This window comes from Oryx dammah, unplaced genomic scaffold (assembly GCF_014754425.2).
Source record: "Oryx dammah isolate SB20612 unplaced genomic scaffold, SCBI_Odam_1.1 HiC_scaffold_28, whole genome shotgun sequence".
In the NCBI taxonomy this organism is placed as follows: Eukaryota; Metazoa; Chordata; class Mammalia; order Artiodactyla; family Bovidae; genus Oryx; species Oryx dammah.
Window position 1 is genome coordinate 91,753,579 of NW_024070212.1, and position 14,721 is coordinate 91,768,299.

General features: G+C 36.6%; 1 protein-coding gene across 16 annotated transcripts in view; it reads left to right on the forward strand.

Annotated features, from left to right (window-relative positions):
* The window catches only part of TUT4 (terminal uridylyl transferase 4), a 136,317-nt gene that overhangs the window by 108,906 nt on the left and 12,690 nt on the right, over nucleotides 1-14,721 (forward strand). For all 16 annotated transcript variants that reach the window (XM_040231117.1, XM_040231127.1, XM_040231129.1 and 13 more), the window contains exons 21-24: nucleotides 3,270-3,347; nucleotides 3,490-3,667; nucleotides 4,171-4,218; nucleotides 4,306-4,388. In XM_040231117.1, the coding sequence (XP_040087051.1) occupies nucleotides 3,270-3,347; nucleotides 3,490-3,667; nucleotides 4,171-4,218; nucleotides 4,306-4,388 (387 nt within the window). The remainder of the gene's footprint in view (nucleotides 1-3,269; nucleotides 3,348-3,489; nucleotides 3,668-4,170; nucleotides 4,219-4,305; nucleotides 4,389-14,721) is intronic.

The window sequence follows — 14,721 nt, forward strand, 5'->3', positions numbered from 1 at the left end:
ATTATTATCATTAGCAGCTTTATTAATATTATTATTGGAAAATTGTAGGTAGGATTGCTGTAGCCAACTTCAAGAACTGTTCCATTATCTGCTTAACAGACAGTGATTGATGAAATGAGAGACAGTCCATGGAATGTTTTCCATCATAATGAGCTCTGATTGTGGGGGGCTTTGTGATACATATGAACTGATGATAAATGGATTTTTGCTTCTGGCCTTTTTTGCTTGTCATATGGGACCCCATTGTCCATTGCTCTGGCATCATTTAAGTATTGATCATTGGCATCGATCAACTTTTAAGGGTAAGGATATGTTTAATGAAGCTGATGATCTTTGACTCCATTTGTAACTGAACTTAGACTTTAAGTGACTGGGTATAATAAGTAAGGCTCTGCTGAGTGTTATTCATGATCAACAACACAGAATTCTTTAGGTCAAAGGAGCTTTCCTAAGCAAGATGATTTTGCTGTATTCTAGTAATCATTGTAAGTAAAAGTAAATTTTTACATAAAAATTAATACAAAGAGAAGATTAGGGAGTGTTAGTCACAATTGATATTATGAACTATGTTTTCTTAGCTTCCATCAGCTTAAAAATTGAAATTGAATGGATGAACCTTGAGGACATTATGCTAAGTGAAATGAACCAGTCACAAAAAGACAAATACTATATGATTCCATTTATAGGAGGTACCTAGGGTAGTCAGATACATGGAGACAGAAAGTAGAATGATGGTTGCCAGGGCTGGAGAGAGGCATGGGAAACTATTGTTTAATAGGTTCAGAGTTTCATTTGTGTAAGATGAGAAAAATTCTGTGGATGGATAATGGTGATGGTTGCACAGTGATATGAAAGTACTTAATGCCACTGAACTGTACTCTTATAAATGCTTGAAGATGATAAGCTTTATGTATATTTTACCACAACTAAAAAATTACAGTTTAACTATTCCAGTAGATATTAAAATATTATTTGGTGAGGTTTTAGAGGGAAGACTTGAGTGCTTGAGTAGAGGATGATTGGCGTTGAGAGAAAGAAAAAGAAACAAAGAACGTGGGGCCTTCTTTCCTGATCTAGTGGAAAAGACTCCATGCTCCCAATGCAGGGGGCCCAGGTTTTATCCCTGGGAGGGGAACTAGATCCTATGCTGTAACGAGGTGTTTGCATGCCAAAACTAAAGATCCTACATGCCACAGCTAAGACCCTATGTAGCCAAATAAATGATAAATTTTTAAGACAAGAAAGAGAACGTAGATGTGTTTTGTATATGTGTGTGTGTGTGTGTGTGTGTTTAAGAGAAAAAGAGGACAATATTAGTACTTCTAAGGGCTGAAACAGTGAAAAGTTAGGCACTATGAAACATGATAGTTCATTAAAACAGGTGGCAAATCACTGATTAAAGGCTCTCCAGAGCCCTCAGGTTCAGTTTACTGTGTTATTAGCCAACATGATTGGGTTTGGATGTTGGTTATTTCTCAAAAGTAGGAATCTGTTGAAATAATCAAGGTCTAAAGAGGCAGCTTGTATAATAGCACCTTAATCTATGAAGGCAAAATGTTATACTTTGGCCTCTTTAAAACCTTTTTTTTCCTTCCTTCAGTGTAGGATTCCATGTCTCTTGTTTTAGATATTAATACCTGTAATTGCTGGACTTTCTGTTTTTTGATTTGTGGAATGTTGGAATTTATGCTAGATGATTCTTGGTAACTGTGTTTGTTTAAATTAAATATAAATACTAAAAGGCCAGGTATTAGTTTAGGTCCCTGGAAACCTGATCTTTATGTAAACATGCTTACAGAATAAATATATTCATTCAACAGATATGTATTAAGTATTCTCTATATGGCAGGCTTTGATGTAGTAGGAATTTTGGCTCTAGATGTCAGTTATAGTCCTTGCCCACAAGGAATTTAAACCTAAGAGTGAAACTAGAGGGACAGACATGCAGTTAATTTTATAATTAACTGTCTCATTTAAAATGGAAGGAGCCATGGGGAGCACCTTATCTAGTGGTTTTAAAGTATATTTTGATAAGTTCTGTGGTTAGTCAGACTGCTCAGTCATGCCCGACTCTTTGCGACCCCACCAGGCTCCTCTGTCCATGGGGATTCTCCAGGCAAGAATACTGGAGTGGGTTGCCATGCCCTCCTCCAGGGAATCTTCCCAACCCAGGGATCTAACCCAGGTCTTCTGCATTGCAGGCGGATTCTTTACCGTCTGAGCCACCAGGGAAGCCCTGACAAGCTCTACAAGCTCTTTAAAGTGTGTGTGAGGAGTGGAGGAAGGAACAGATAGGCTGTAATTTTCTCCACTCAGGCTTTTATCAGAGTACCTCTGTTTTACTGTTGAACTTCCAAGAAGAATCCATTTTAGGAAGGGGTTCTAACAGTTTGAAAGAAAAATAAAATTTGAAAACAACTGACCTAATTAATCTAATCTTTTTTTTTCCATTGGGAAAACTGAGGATTTGGAAGGATAATTGTCTTGTCCAGAATTATTACTTGGCAGGACTAAGACTAGAAATGAGGTCTGCTGACTCTACACTTATCCCAGCTTTTTACTTCATTGCATCTCTTTCTTAAAGCTCCTATAAGAAATAAGTCTCAAAATTGCTTATAGAGGTCAGTTGTACCTGTACAATCATCTTATGAAATTCTTCTAGTAGACTAGTATTATCTTCCCCCCTTTCCTTAGGACAGGGAATTACTATTCATAATTAATCATGAAGATTTCACAATATTTATCAAAATGTCAAGAAAAGCTATCTAATATTCTATTTAAAAGAGAATCAGTGTCCAGGCCCTTTTCAGCTTCATCTGATACACATAACTGATTAAAGGTACTAGAGCTGTTCCCCACAACAGCTTCTTTGATTTCCTTAAGCTTTACAGTCAATGAGTATTATCTCTTACGGATTTCTGCATCTGTGATCCTTTGATGAAAATACCATTTTCATTTATTTTTTCTTTAGTTTTACTTAATTAAACTTGGGCTGGATGTGTTTTGATAGACCAAATAGATAACATCAAATGTATCATTTGGAGAGTCTGGTGCTCTCAAGATATCCTTTCCCAGTGTTGGTCTTTCAGATACATTTTATTCATTTTCATTAATAACTTGACATCAAATTATACCATCTTGACATGTTCCTTTTGGAATAAATATTTCAATATGTCTATTATATGTAAATTCTAAAATGATGTGAAGGTATTTAGGCTTTGAGTTGGATGACTTGAAATCTAATAATAAAATTGATTTTCTTAATGCAGATCTTTGATGGAAAACAGATTCCACAGAGAATGGTTGATGGATGGAATGCTTTTTTCTTTGATAAAACAGAAGAACTGGTAATTTCTTCTTAGTTTTTATGTTGTGGAATGTTCACTGTTACATGTTAGGATTTGCATAATTTAATAATTTTACTTGGATTTGGGATCTATATTTTGGATAAGTATAGATATGTCACTCCTTTTTTTCTTCTCACCTTAGAAAAAACGTTTACCTTCACTTGGAAAGAACACAGAAACATTAGGAGAGCTTTGGTTGGGACTGCTTCGCTTCTATACTGAAGAATTTGATTTCAAAGAATATGTAATTAGTATTCGGCAGAAAAAACTATTGACAACTTTTGAGAAGCAGTGGACATCCAAATGTATTGCCATTGAAGGTAATCATTCAGCTGATATTAATTTAGGAACAAAACAAAGCAAAACAAGACAAAAGGCAGAATTTTAAAAATGTATTTTTAATTGAACAATAATTGCCTTATACTATTGCTTTGGTTTCTGCCATACATCAATGTGAATTAGCCATAAGTATACATAAGTCCACTCCCTCTTGAACTTTCCTCCCACCTCTCACTCTTCCTACCCCACTAGGTTGTTATAGAATCTGAATTTGAGTTCTCTGAGTCATACAGCAAATTTCCTTTGAAAAGCTAGAATTTTATTTGGCTAATGAAATTGAGAGGGAAATTGAAACACATTAGAATTTGGAAGATATTTCCTTTTGTATTTTTTTTATCAGTTTCCATCCTTTAATCTGTAATTATAAAAAAATAATTTCTGACTTTGGTCTGTGTTACTTAGTATTAGACTCTAGTTATGGTTACTAAGTATATTTATGTTACAACGAACTTCTTAATTAAAGAATAAAATATTTCTTTTCTAGACCCTTTTGATTTGAATCATAACCTTGGTGCTGGAGTTTCTAGAAAAAGTAAGTTTTAAATATAGAAATACCCTGCTTTAAAGCTCTTACACATTAAGGTCTGGATCTTCATTGTTTTTCTTCTTTCTTCAATAGTGACCAATTTCATCATGAAAGCCTTTATCAATGGAAGGAAACTTTTTGGTACCCCTTTTTACCCACTCATTGGCAGAGAAGCTGTAAGTTTACGTAATTCGAATTCATGAGTCTTTTCTGTTTTCCTGTAGAACTTTTTTTTTTTTTTTTAGTAGTATAAGAAACCTAATCCTGTTACAAGTTGGTGTTAGGAATAGGGGAAAAGATGGTTATAACTCCCTCTGTCTTTTCTTACTGCACTTACCATAGTCTATAGTGAGATATCTATTGGCTATATTTGATCTGCTTTTTTAATCCATTTGTTAAATTCTGTCTCCCACTAGACTGTATAGCTCCATGAGGACGGAGGCCATGTCTGTGAGGTTTACCATCATATTGCCAGTGCTTGTCATAATTTCTGGCACATAGGATGCATCAAATAAGCATTTGTTAAATAAGTGAGGGTTGATAGGACTCAGGATCCTTTAATTTTGAATCTGAGGTGCTCCCTACTGCCTCTCTTCTATCTCTTGAAATCTTGGTGAAAATACAGAGAAGTCAGTACCAAAGTATCAATGTGAGAGTGAAAGGGTTAGTTGCTCAGTCATGTCTGACTCCTTGCAATGCTATGGACTGTATGTAGCCCACCAGGCTCCTCTGTCCATGGGATTTCCCAGGCAAGAATACTCTAGTGCGTAGTCATTCTCTTCTTCTAGGAGGTCTTCCTAACCCAGGGATCAAACCCAAGTCGCCTGCATTGTAGACAGATTATTGTCTGAGCCACCGGGGAAGCCCAGAGTATTGATAAAACTTTATTATTTGCTGAGGCTTCTGCTTTAATTGTGATACTGCCCTTGGTAAGCTGAACTAATGGCATGGAACTAAGAGGATTCCTTTTACCTGAACTGGGGGTTGTAGTGTCCCCCATTCCTCTTGGTCTTACCTGGTTTAGGTTGCTTTCTAATGGGAGGATACCACAGTCTCACAGAGAAAGAAGGAAGAAATCTCAAAAGAGAAACAATGTCTCTGTTATTGCATAATGAATATCTTAGATCTTGTTCAGTTTCATCACTCTTTCTTGTTGGGGTGAGAAAAGCAGAAAGTCTAGAGCTTTTTTCCCTTGAAGCATTTTTGATAGTCCCGATTCATAGGCAGTGGGGGTGATAATAACTGTAATCAAAATAAAATAACAGTAAAATTTGAAATGGCACAAAAGTCATGTAGAAGCAAAATATCTAACAAAAGGAAAATACAGTGATAATTTTATTAATATATTAAAATAGCAATAAATGAAAAAGCACAGTCAAATCAGAACAAATATGGTGGCGCACTGATAAAGTGTTTTACTTGAAAATCATGGAAATTCTACTAGTCTGTGTGCATGCATGTGTTTGGTAGAAACCTAGCAGCTTCATACAGTCAGACTTTTTAGTGAAATACTAACGCAAAGTCCTCTTGAATGTGATTTGGCATAAGAGCCTATCAGAAGGAGCCTATGATTCTCCCAATCATCTTTTAATTTGCTTTATTCTACTTTAAAAGTCAATATATTGTATTTTAGAGCTTGAGTATACCAGTTTAACTCTTCTCCTTAAATGGACATTTAAGTTGGTATCAGTGTTCTGATATTGTAGAAAAATAACCTTGTTATATAGTTTTTCATGCTTAATATTTTCCATAGTAAAGTTCATTCTTTCAACACATACTGAATTCCTGGTTTGTACCTATTTCTTTGATATGTACTAGGATTATAACAGCATGTAGAATACATGTGTTTCACCCCCTTAGATTCTAATGAAAATGAAGACCAAGTATATTTTCTGTACTTTCACCTTTCTTGCTCACTGAAATATCCCCATTTCAACTATCCTTCTATTCATTAGGTTCTCTGACATATTAATCCATTTTCTTCTAATGTGTCAGTTACCTTCTGTTTTCATTTTTTCTTCTCCATTTAACTCATGTTCCTTGGTCTACCTGTGGCATATACTTTATATTCTTTGTACCATTGTCCTTCTTTTGCGTTGTTGTGGGTTCAACTTTACATGAACTCAGCCATCCACCATCTCTTTACGCTTGGACTAAGCACCGATGGAAAAAAGTCTTAAAGCTAAGCAGTTTATAGCACAACTATAAATTAATGTTCACCAGCCTCAACTGGACTTTCAGTACTATCTTACATTCTTACTACATTTCTTTAGTTACCTCTGTCTCCCATTCAATAGGGACTATTCCAAGTTTTATTTATTTTACTCAAAATTCAGTGCCCAATTTGTTTTGTCTCATCTTTCTTCTCTGCCTTTCTCACACTTGGATGTTGTCCTTTTGAGGCAGAGATGGTATTAAATAGATATTCTTCAACTTTCTGCTACCATATCTATAAATCTGCTTGTATCTTCAGATATTTCTTCTTTTTTAAAAAAAATTTGATTTCATATTGGAACATAGTTGATTAAAAATGTTGTATCAGTTTCAGGTATATAGCAGGGTGATTCAGTTATACATATACATGTAGCTATTCTTTTTTAAATTCCTATTTAGATTATTACAGACTATTGAGCATTCCCTGTGCTATACAGTAGGTCCTTGTACAGATACATACAGTTGGTTATCTGTTTTGAATATAGTATTGTGTACATGTTAATCCGAAACTCCCAATCTATCTTTCTCCCCCTGCCCCTCCATAACCATAAGTTCATTCTCTAAGTCTGTGAGTCTGTTTTGTAAATAAGCTCATTTGTATCTTTTTTTTTTTAGAATTCACATATAAGCAATATCACATGATATTTGTCATTCTCTGTCTGACTTTCTTCACTTAGTATGAAAATGTCCAGGTCCATCTACGTTGCTGCAGATGGCATTATTTCGTTCTTTCTAATGGCTAATATTCCATTGTATGTATGTACCACATCTTTATCCACTCACTTGTCAGTGGACATTTAGGTTGCTTCCATGTCTGCTATTGTAAATTGTGCTGCAGTGCACATTTGGGTGCATATATCTTCTTGAATTATGATTTTCTCTCGATATATGTCCCGGGATTGGAATTGCTGGATCATATGGTATCTCTGTTTTTAGTTTCTCTTTGTTTTTGTTTTTTTTTAATTTAGTTTTAAATTGGAGAATAATTGCTTTACTGTGTTGTGTTGGTTTCTGTCATACATCAAGGTGAATCAACCATAAGTATACATACGTACCCTTCCTCTTGAGCTTCCCTCCCACCCCCACCCCACATCTGTGCCTCTAGGTCATTACTGAGCACCCAGTTGTGCTCCCTGTGTTATACAGCAACTTCCCACTAGCCATCTGTCTTACACATGGCAGTGTATATGTTTCAATGCTGCTCTCTCAATTTGTCTATTTTTAGTTTTTTAAGGAAGCTCCATACTGTTCTTCATAGTGTCTGTACCAATTCATATTCCCACCAGTAGTGTAGGAGGGTTCCCTTTTCTCTACACCTTCTCCAACATTTATTGTTTGTAGATTTTTTGATGATGGCCATTCTAACTGATGTGAGATGATACCTCACTGTAGTTTTTGATTTGCATTTCTCTAATAATTAGCAGTGTTGATCATCTTTTCTTGTGCCTCTTGGCCATCTATATGTCTTCTTATGATTGGATTGTTTTTTTTTTAATTGAGTTGCACGAGCTGTTTGTAAATTTTGGAGACTAATCCTTGTCCATCGCATCATTTGCAAATATTTTCTCCCATTCTGTGAGTTGTCTTTTCGTTTTGTTTATGGTTTCCTTTGTTGTGCAAAGGATTTTGAGTTTAAGTCACATTTGTTTATTTTTTAATTTCTATTACTCTAGGAGACGGCTCAGAAAAGATGTTGCTGCAACTTATGTAAAAGTGTGTTCTGCCTGTGTTTTCCTTTTAACTTGTTTTATAGTATCAGGTCATACATTTAGGTCTTTAATCAGTTTTTGTGTATGGTGTTAAAGAATGTTCTAATTTCATTTTTTTTTTACTTGCAGCTGTGCAGTTTTTGCAGCACCATTTGTTGAAGAGACTGTCTTTCCTCCATTGTATAGTCTTGCCTCCTTTGTCATAGATTAATTGACCATAGTTGCATGGGTTTATTTCTGGGGTTTACATCTTGGTCTGTTAATCTGTATTTCTGTTTTTGTGCCAGTACCATACTATTTTGATGACTGTATCTTTGTAGTATAGTCTGACATCAGGAAGCCTGATTTCTCCAGCTCTGTTTTCAACATTGCTTTGGCTATTCTGGGTCTTTTGTGTCTCCATTCAAGTTTTAAGATTTTTTTTGTTCTAGTTCTGTAGAAAATGCCATTGGTAATTTGATAGGGATTACATTAAATCTGTAGATTGCCTTGGGTAGGATAATCATTTTGACAATATTGATTATTCCAATACAAGAACATGGTATATCTTCCCATCTGTTTGTGTCATTTTTGATTTCTTTCATCAGTGTCTTATAGTTTCAGAGTACAGGTCTTTTCTCTCCTTGGGTAGGCTTAATCCTTGGTAATTTTTTCTTTTTGATGTGATGATAAATGGGATTGTTTCTTTAGTTTCTCCTTCTGATCTTTCATTGTTTGTTAGTGTATAGAAATGCAAGGTTTATGTGTATTTTATATCCTGCTGCTGCTGAGTCGCTTCAGTTGTGTCCAACTCTGCATGACTCCATAGACGGCAGCCCACCAGGCTCCCCCGTCCCTGGGATTCTCCAGGCAAGAACACTGGAGTGGGTTGCCATTTCCTTCTCCAGTGCATGAAAGTGAAAAGTGAAAGTGAAGTCTCTCAGTCGTGTCTGACTCTTAGCAACCCCATGGACTGAAGCCTACCAGGCTCCTCTGTCCATGGGATTTTCCAGGCAAAAGAGTACTAGAGTGGGGTGCCATTGCCAAATTCATTGATATGCTCTTATAGTTTTCTGGTGGCATCTTTAGGGTTTTCTGTGTATAGTATGTCATCTAAAACAGTGACAGTTTTACCTCTTTTCCAATTTATATTCCTTTTATTTCCTTTTCTTCTCTGATTTGTCATGGCTGGGACTTCCAAAATTATATCTAATAAAAGTGGTGAGAATACAGATATCCTTGTCATGTTCCAAATATAAGAGGTAACGCTTTCAGCTTTTCACCACTGAGTATGATATTAACTACAGGCTTATCATATATGGCCTTTATTATGTTGAGGTATGTTCCCTCTTTGCCCACTTTCTGGAGAGTTTTTATCATAAATAGGTGTTGAATTTTGTTTAAAGCTTTTTCTGCATTTGTTGAGATGATTGTATGGCTTTTATTCTTCTATCTGTTGATGTGGTGTATCATACTGATTGATTTGCAGATATTGAAAAATCCTTGCATTCCTGGTATAAATCCCACTTGATCCTGGTGTGTAATCCTTTTAATATATTGTTGGATTCAGATTGCTAGTATTTTTTTGTTGAGGATTTTTGTGTCTATGTTCATCAGTGATAGTGACCTATAAATTCTTTTTTTGGTAGTATCTTTGTCTGATTTTGGTTTCAGTGTGGTGATGGCCTCATAGAATGAGTTTGGAAGTACTCATTTCTCTGCATTTTTTTTGGAATAGTTTCGGAAGAATAAGTGTCAACTCTTCTCTAAGTGATAGAATTAATCTGGGATGCCATCTGGTCCTGGACTTTTGTTTATTGGAAGTTTATATTTCTTTTTGGTTCAGTCTTAGGAGATTGTGCCTTTCTAAGAATTTGTCCATTTCTTCCAGGTTGTCTACTTTATTGGCATATAGTTGTTTGTAGTAGTCTTTTATGATCTTTTGTATTTCTCTGGTGTCTATTGTTACTTCTCCTTTTTAATTTCTAATTTTGTTGATTTAAGCTCTTTATTCTTGAAAAGTCTGGCTGAAGGTTTATCAGTTTTGTTTATCTTTTCAAAGAATCAGCTTTTTGTTTCATTGATTTTATTGATTTTGTTTGTTTATATTTCTGCTCTGATCTTTCTTTCTTTCCTTCTACTAACTTTGGGTTTTGTTTATTCTTTTTTCTCTGTTGGCTTTAGACATAAAATTAGGTTGTTTATTTGTGATTTTTCTTGTTTCCTGAGGTAAGATTGTATTGCTATAAATTCCTCAGAACTGCGTTTATCATGTCCCTAAGTTTTGGATCATTGTGCTTTCATTTTCATTTGACTCTAGGTAATTTTTATGTCCTTTTTGATTTCTTCAGTGATCCATTGATTGTTTAATAGCATATTCTTTAGCTTCCATGTATTTGTGTTTTTTAGGGTTTTTTTCTTATAATTGATTCCTAATCTCATAGCAATGTGGTTAGAAAAGATGCTTGATATGATTTTAATTTTCTTAAATTTACTGAAGCTTACTTTGTGGCCCAGCCTGTCATTAATCCTGGAGAATGTTCCATGGCCTCTTGAGAAAAGTGTGTATTCTGCTCGTTTTGAAAGGATACTCTAAATGTCAGTGAAGGTGGTCTGGTCTAATGTGTCATTTAAGGCCTGTGTTTCTGTATTAATCTTCTTTCTAGATAATCTGTCCATTGATATAAATGGAGTATTTTTAAGTCCCCCACTATTAATTACATTACTGTTGATTTCTCCTTTAATGACAGTTAGTATTTGCCTTATATATTGGGGTGCTCTGTATTGGGTAACTATTTATTTACAATTGTTATAGCTTCTTCTTGGAATGATCACTTGATCATTATGTAGTGTCCTTCTTTGGCTGTTTTATTTTGTCTATTTTGAAGTCTCTTTTGTCTGAGAAAAATATTGCTATTCCAGCTATCATTTAATTTACATTTGCACAGAGTTCCTTTTTCCATCCCCTCACTTTCAGTCTGTATGTGTCCCTAGATGTGAAGTGGGTCTCTTGTAGATACCATGTATATGGATCTTGTTTTTGTATCCATTCACCTCTATTTCTTTTGGTTAGAGCACTAAACCCATTTAATGTTTAAGGTAATTACCAGTATATATGTTCCTATTGCCATTTTCTTAATTGGTTTGGATTTGCTTTGTAGGTTCTTTTTTGTTCCCTTCCTGTTTTGTTCCAGTAGTCATGTACGGATGTGAGAGTTGGACTACAAAGAAAGCTGAGTGCCAAAGAATTGATGCTTTTGAACTGTGGTGTTGCAGAAGAATCTTGAGAGTCCCTTGGACTGCAAGGAGATCCAACCAGTCCATCCTAAAGGAAATCAGTCCATCCTAAAGGAAATCAGTCCTGGGCGTTCATTGGAAGGACTGATGTTGAAGCTGCAACTCCAATATTTTGGCCACCTCATGCAAAGAACTGACTCATTTGAAAAGACCCTGATGCTGGGAAAGATTGAAGGCAGGAGGAGAAGGGGATGACAGAGGATGAGATGGTTAGATGGCATCACTGACTCAATGGGCATGAGTTTGGGTAAACTCCGGGAGTTAGTGATGGACAGGGAGGCCTGGCATGCTGTGGTTCATGGAGTTGCAAAGAGTCAGACATGACTGAGTGACTGAACTGTTTCGTTGTCTTGTCTTGTGATTTGATGACTAACTTTAATGTTGTATTTGGATTCCATTTTCATTTTTGTGTATGTAGATTTTCAGTTTGTGGTTACCATGAGGTTTTGATATTCATTTCAGTTCAGTTGAGTCGGTGATGCCATTCAACCATCTCATCCTCTGTCGTCTCCTTCTCCTCCAGCCTTCAATTTTTCCCAGCATCAGGGTCTTTTGAAATGAGTCAGTTCTTCTCATCAGGTGGCTAAAGTATTGGTGTATCAGCTTCAGCATCAGTCCTTCCAGTGAATATTCAGGACTTTTTTCCTTTAGAATGGACTGGTTGGATCTCCTTGCAGTCCAAGGAACTCTCAAGAGTCTTCTCCAACCCCACAGTTCAAAAGCAGCAATTCTTCGGTGTTCAGCTTTCTTTATAGTCCAACTCTCACATCCATACATGACTGCTGGAAAAACCATAGCCTTGACTAGACAGACCTTTGTTGGCAAAGGAATGTCTCTGCTTTTTAATATGCTGTCTAGGTTGGTCACAACTAGTTTGTGGTGACCATGAGGTTTTGATATAGTATTCTGTGTATAAAAAAAGATTGTTTTAAGTTGCTGGTCTTTTAATTCACACTTATTTCCAATATCCTGCATTTGTGTTCTCCTCATAATTACTGGTTTTGATATCACATTTGTGTGCAGATGGTTTCCTGCCTTTACTTTGTATTTACTGGTATGCTTTTGCATTCATAATTTTGTTTCCAGTAATTACCTTTTCTTTTCTGCTTGAAGTTCCTTTGGCATTTGTTGCAAAACTGGTCTGGTGGTGCTGAATTGTCTTAGTTTTTTCTTGTTGGTAAAGCTTTTGCTTTCTCTATCAAATCTGAATTGAGAGCCTTGCCGGATGGAGTACTGTTAGTTGTAGGTTCTTTGCATTCATCACTTTAAGTATATCATGCCACTCCCTTTTTGCCTGCAGAGTTTCTGCTGAGAAATCAGCTGATAACCTTATGAGAGTTCCCTTGTATTTGTTGCTTTTAACATTTTAATATTTTTTCTTTGTTTTTAATTTTTGTCAATTTGATTCCTATTTGTTTTGGTGTGTTCTTCCTTGGGTTTATTCTACCTGGAACTCTCTGACCTTCCTGGAATTGGATGACTATTTCCTTTCCCATGTTAGGTAAGTTTTCAGCTATTACCTCTTCAAATATTTTCTCAAGTCCCTTCTTTCTTTCTTTTCCTTCTGGGACTACATGATATGAATGTTTGAGGCTTTTAAAGTTGTCCCAGAGGTCTCTTAGCGTGTCTTCATTTCTTTCATTCCTTATTTGTTCCATGGCAGTGATATCCACCATTCTGATTTTCAGATCACTTATCCTTTCTTCTGTCTCAGTTACTCTGCTGTTGATTCCTTCTAGTGTGTTTTTCATTTTGGTTATTGTATTGTTCATCTCTGTTTGTTCTTCAGTTCTTCTGTGTCTTTGTTAAACGTTTCTTTCATGTTCTTAATTTGTGCCTCCATTTGTTTTGAGATCTTGGGTCATTTTCACTACCATTAACTGAAATTTTTTTTTTTTTAAACCCTAGATTGCATATCTCCACTTCATTTAGTTTTTCTGGGGTTTTATCTTGTTCCTTCATCTGGGACATATTCCTCTGTTGTCTCATTTTGTCTAACATTCTGTGATTATAGCTTCAGTTCTGCAGGCTGCAGGATTGTAGTTCTTCTTGTGTCTGCTGTCTGCCATCTGGTGGATGAGGCTGTCTAAGAGGCTTGTGAAGGCTTCCTGGTGGGAGGGTCTAGTTCCTGTCAGCTGGTGGGTGGTGCTGGGTCTTGTCCGTTTGGTGGTCAGGGCCATGCTCAGGAAGACTTTACGTGACCTGTCTGCTGATGGGTGGGGCTGTGTTTCAGTCTTGGTCATTTGGCCTCAGGTGTCCTGGCACTTGAGCCTTCAGGCTGTTGAATGGGGTTAAGGTTGTGGGGAGGAAATAATAGCCTCCAGGAGGACTCACACCAATGCATGCTCATTAAAACTGCTGCTGCAAGTGTCTTTGTTCCCAGAGTGAGCCACAGCCCCATCCCCCATCTCTGCCAGAGACCCTCCAATAATAGCAGGTAGATCTAGCCCAGTTTCTTATGAAGTCACTGTTTTTTCCCCTGAGTCCTGGTACCTAGAGGTCCTTGTGTACTCCTTCTCAGAGTGGAATTTCTGTTTTTCCCAGTTCTGTGGAATTTCTGCAATCAAATCCCACTGGCCTTCAAGTTAGACTCTCTGGGGGCTTCTCTTCCTGTTACCAGATCCTCGGGCTGGGAAGCCTGACATGAAGTTCAGGGCTTACAGTCCTGTGGTAGAACTTCTGTGGTATAATTATTCTCCAGTTAGTGAGTTGCCCACACAGCATGTATGGGATTCGATTTACTGCAGTTGTGCCTCTCCTGCAATTTTGTTGTGGCTTCTTCATCTTTGGATATAGGTGTCTTTTTTGGTGGGTTCCAGCCTTTTTGTTTTTATTATTCAATGGTTGTTCAGCAGTTAGTTGTTGTTTTGGTGTTCCTCTAAGAAGGGAGCTTCCCTGATAGCTCATTTGGTAAAGAATCTGCCTGCAAAGAGACCCCAGTTCGATTCCTGGGTCTGGAATATCCCCTGGAGAAGGGAAAGGCTATCCACTCCAGCATTCTGGCCTGGAGAATTCCATGGACTGTATAGTCCATGGGATCTCAAAAGAGTCAGACACAACTGAGAAGGGGTGAACTCAATCATTCTACTTCACATCTTTCTGGCCAGTCACCAGATACACCTTTATCGGAGACTAGTCCTTCCATAGGAACTCTAGATCCATTCATTATTTTCTGTACCTTAAAGATTCAGTCTTTTCATCTGTGAAAAATATTTTCACAGATGAAATAGATAAAATGTAACTGCAGATTAGGATTAACAATTTGCCTTCTATTTTAATGATAGGGAGCACTAACTTTGAACTCCAATTA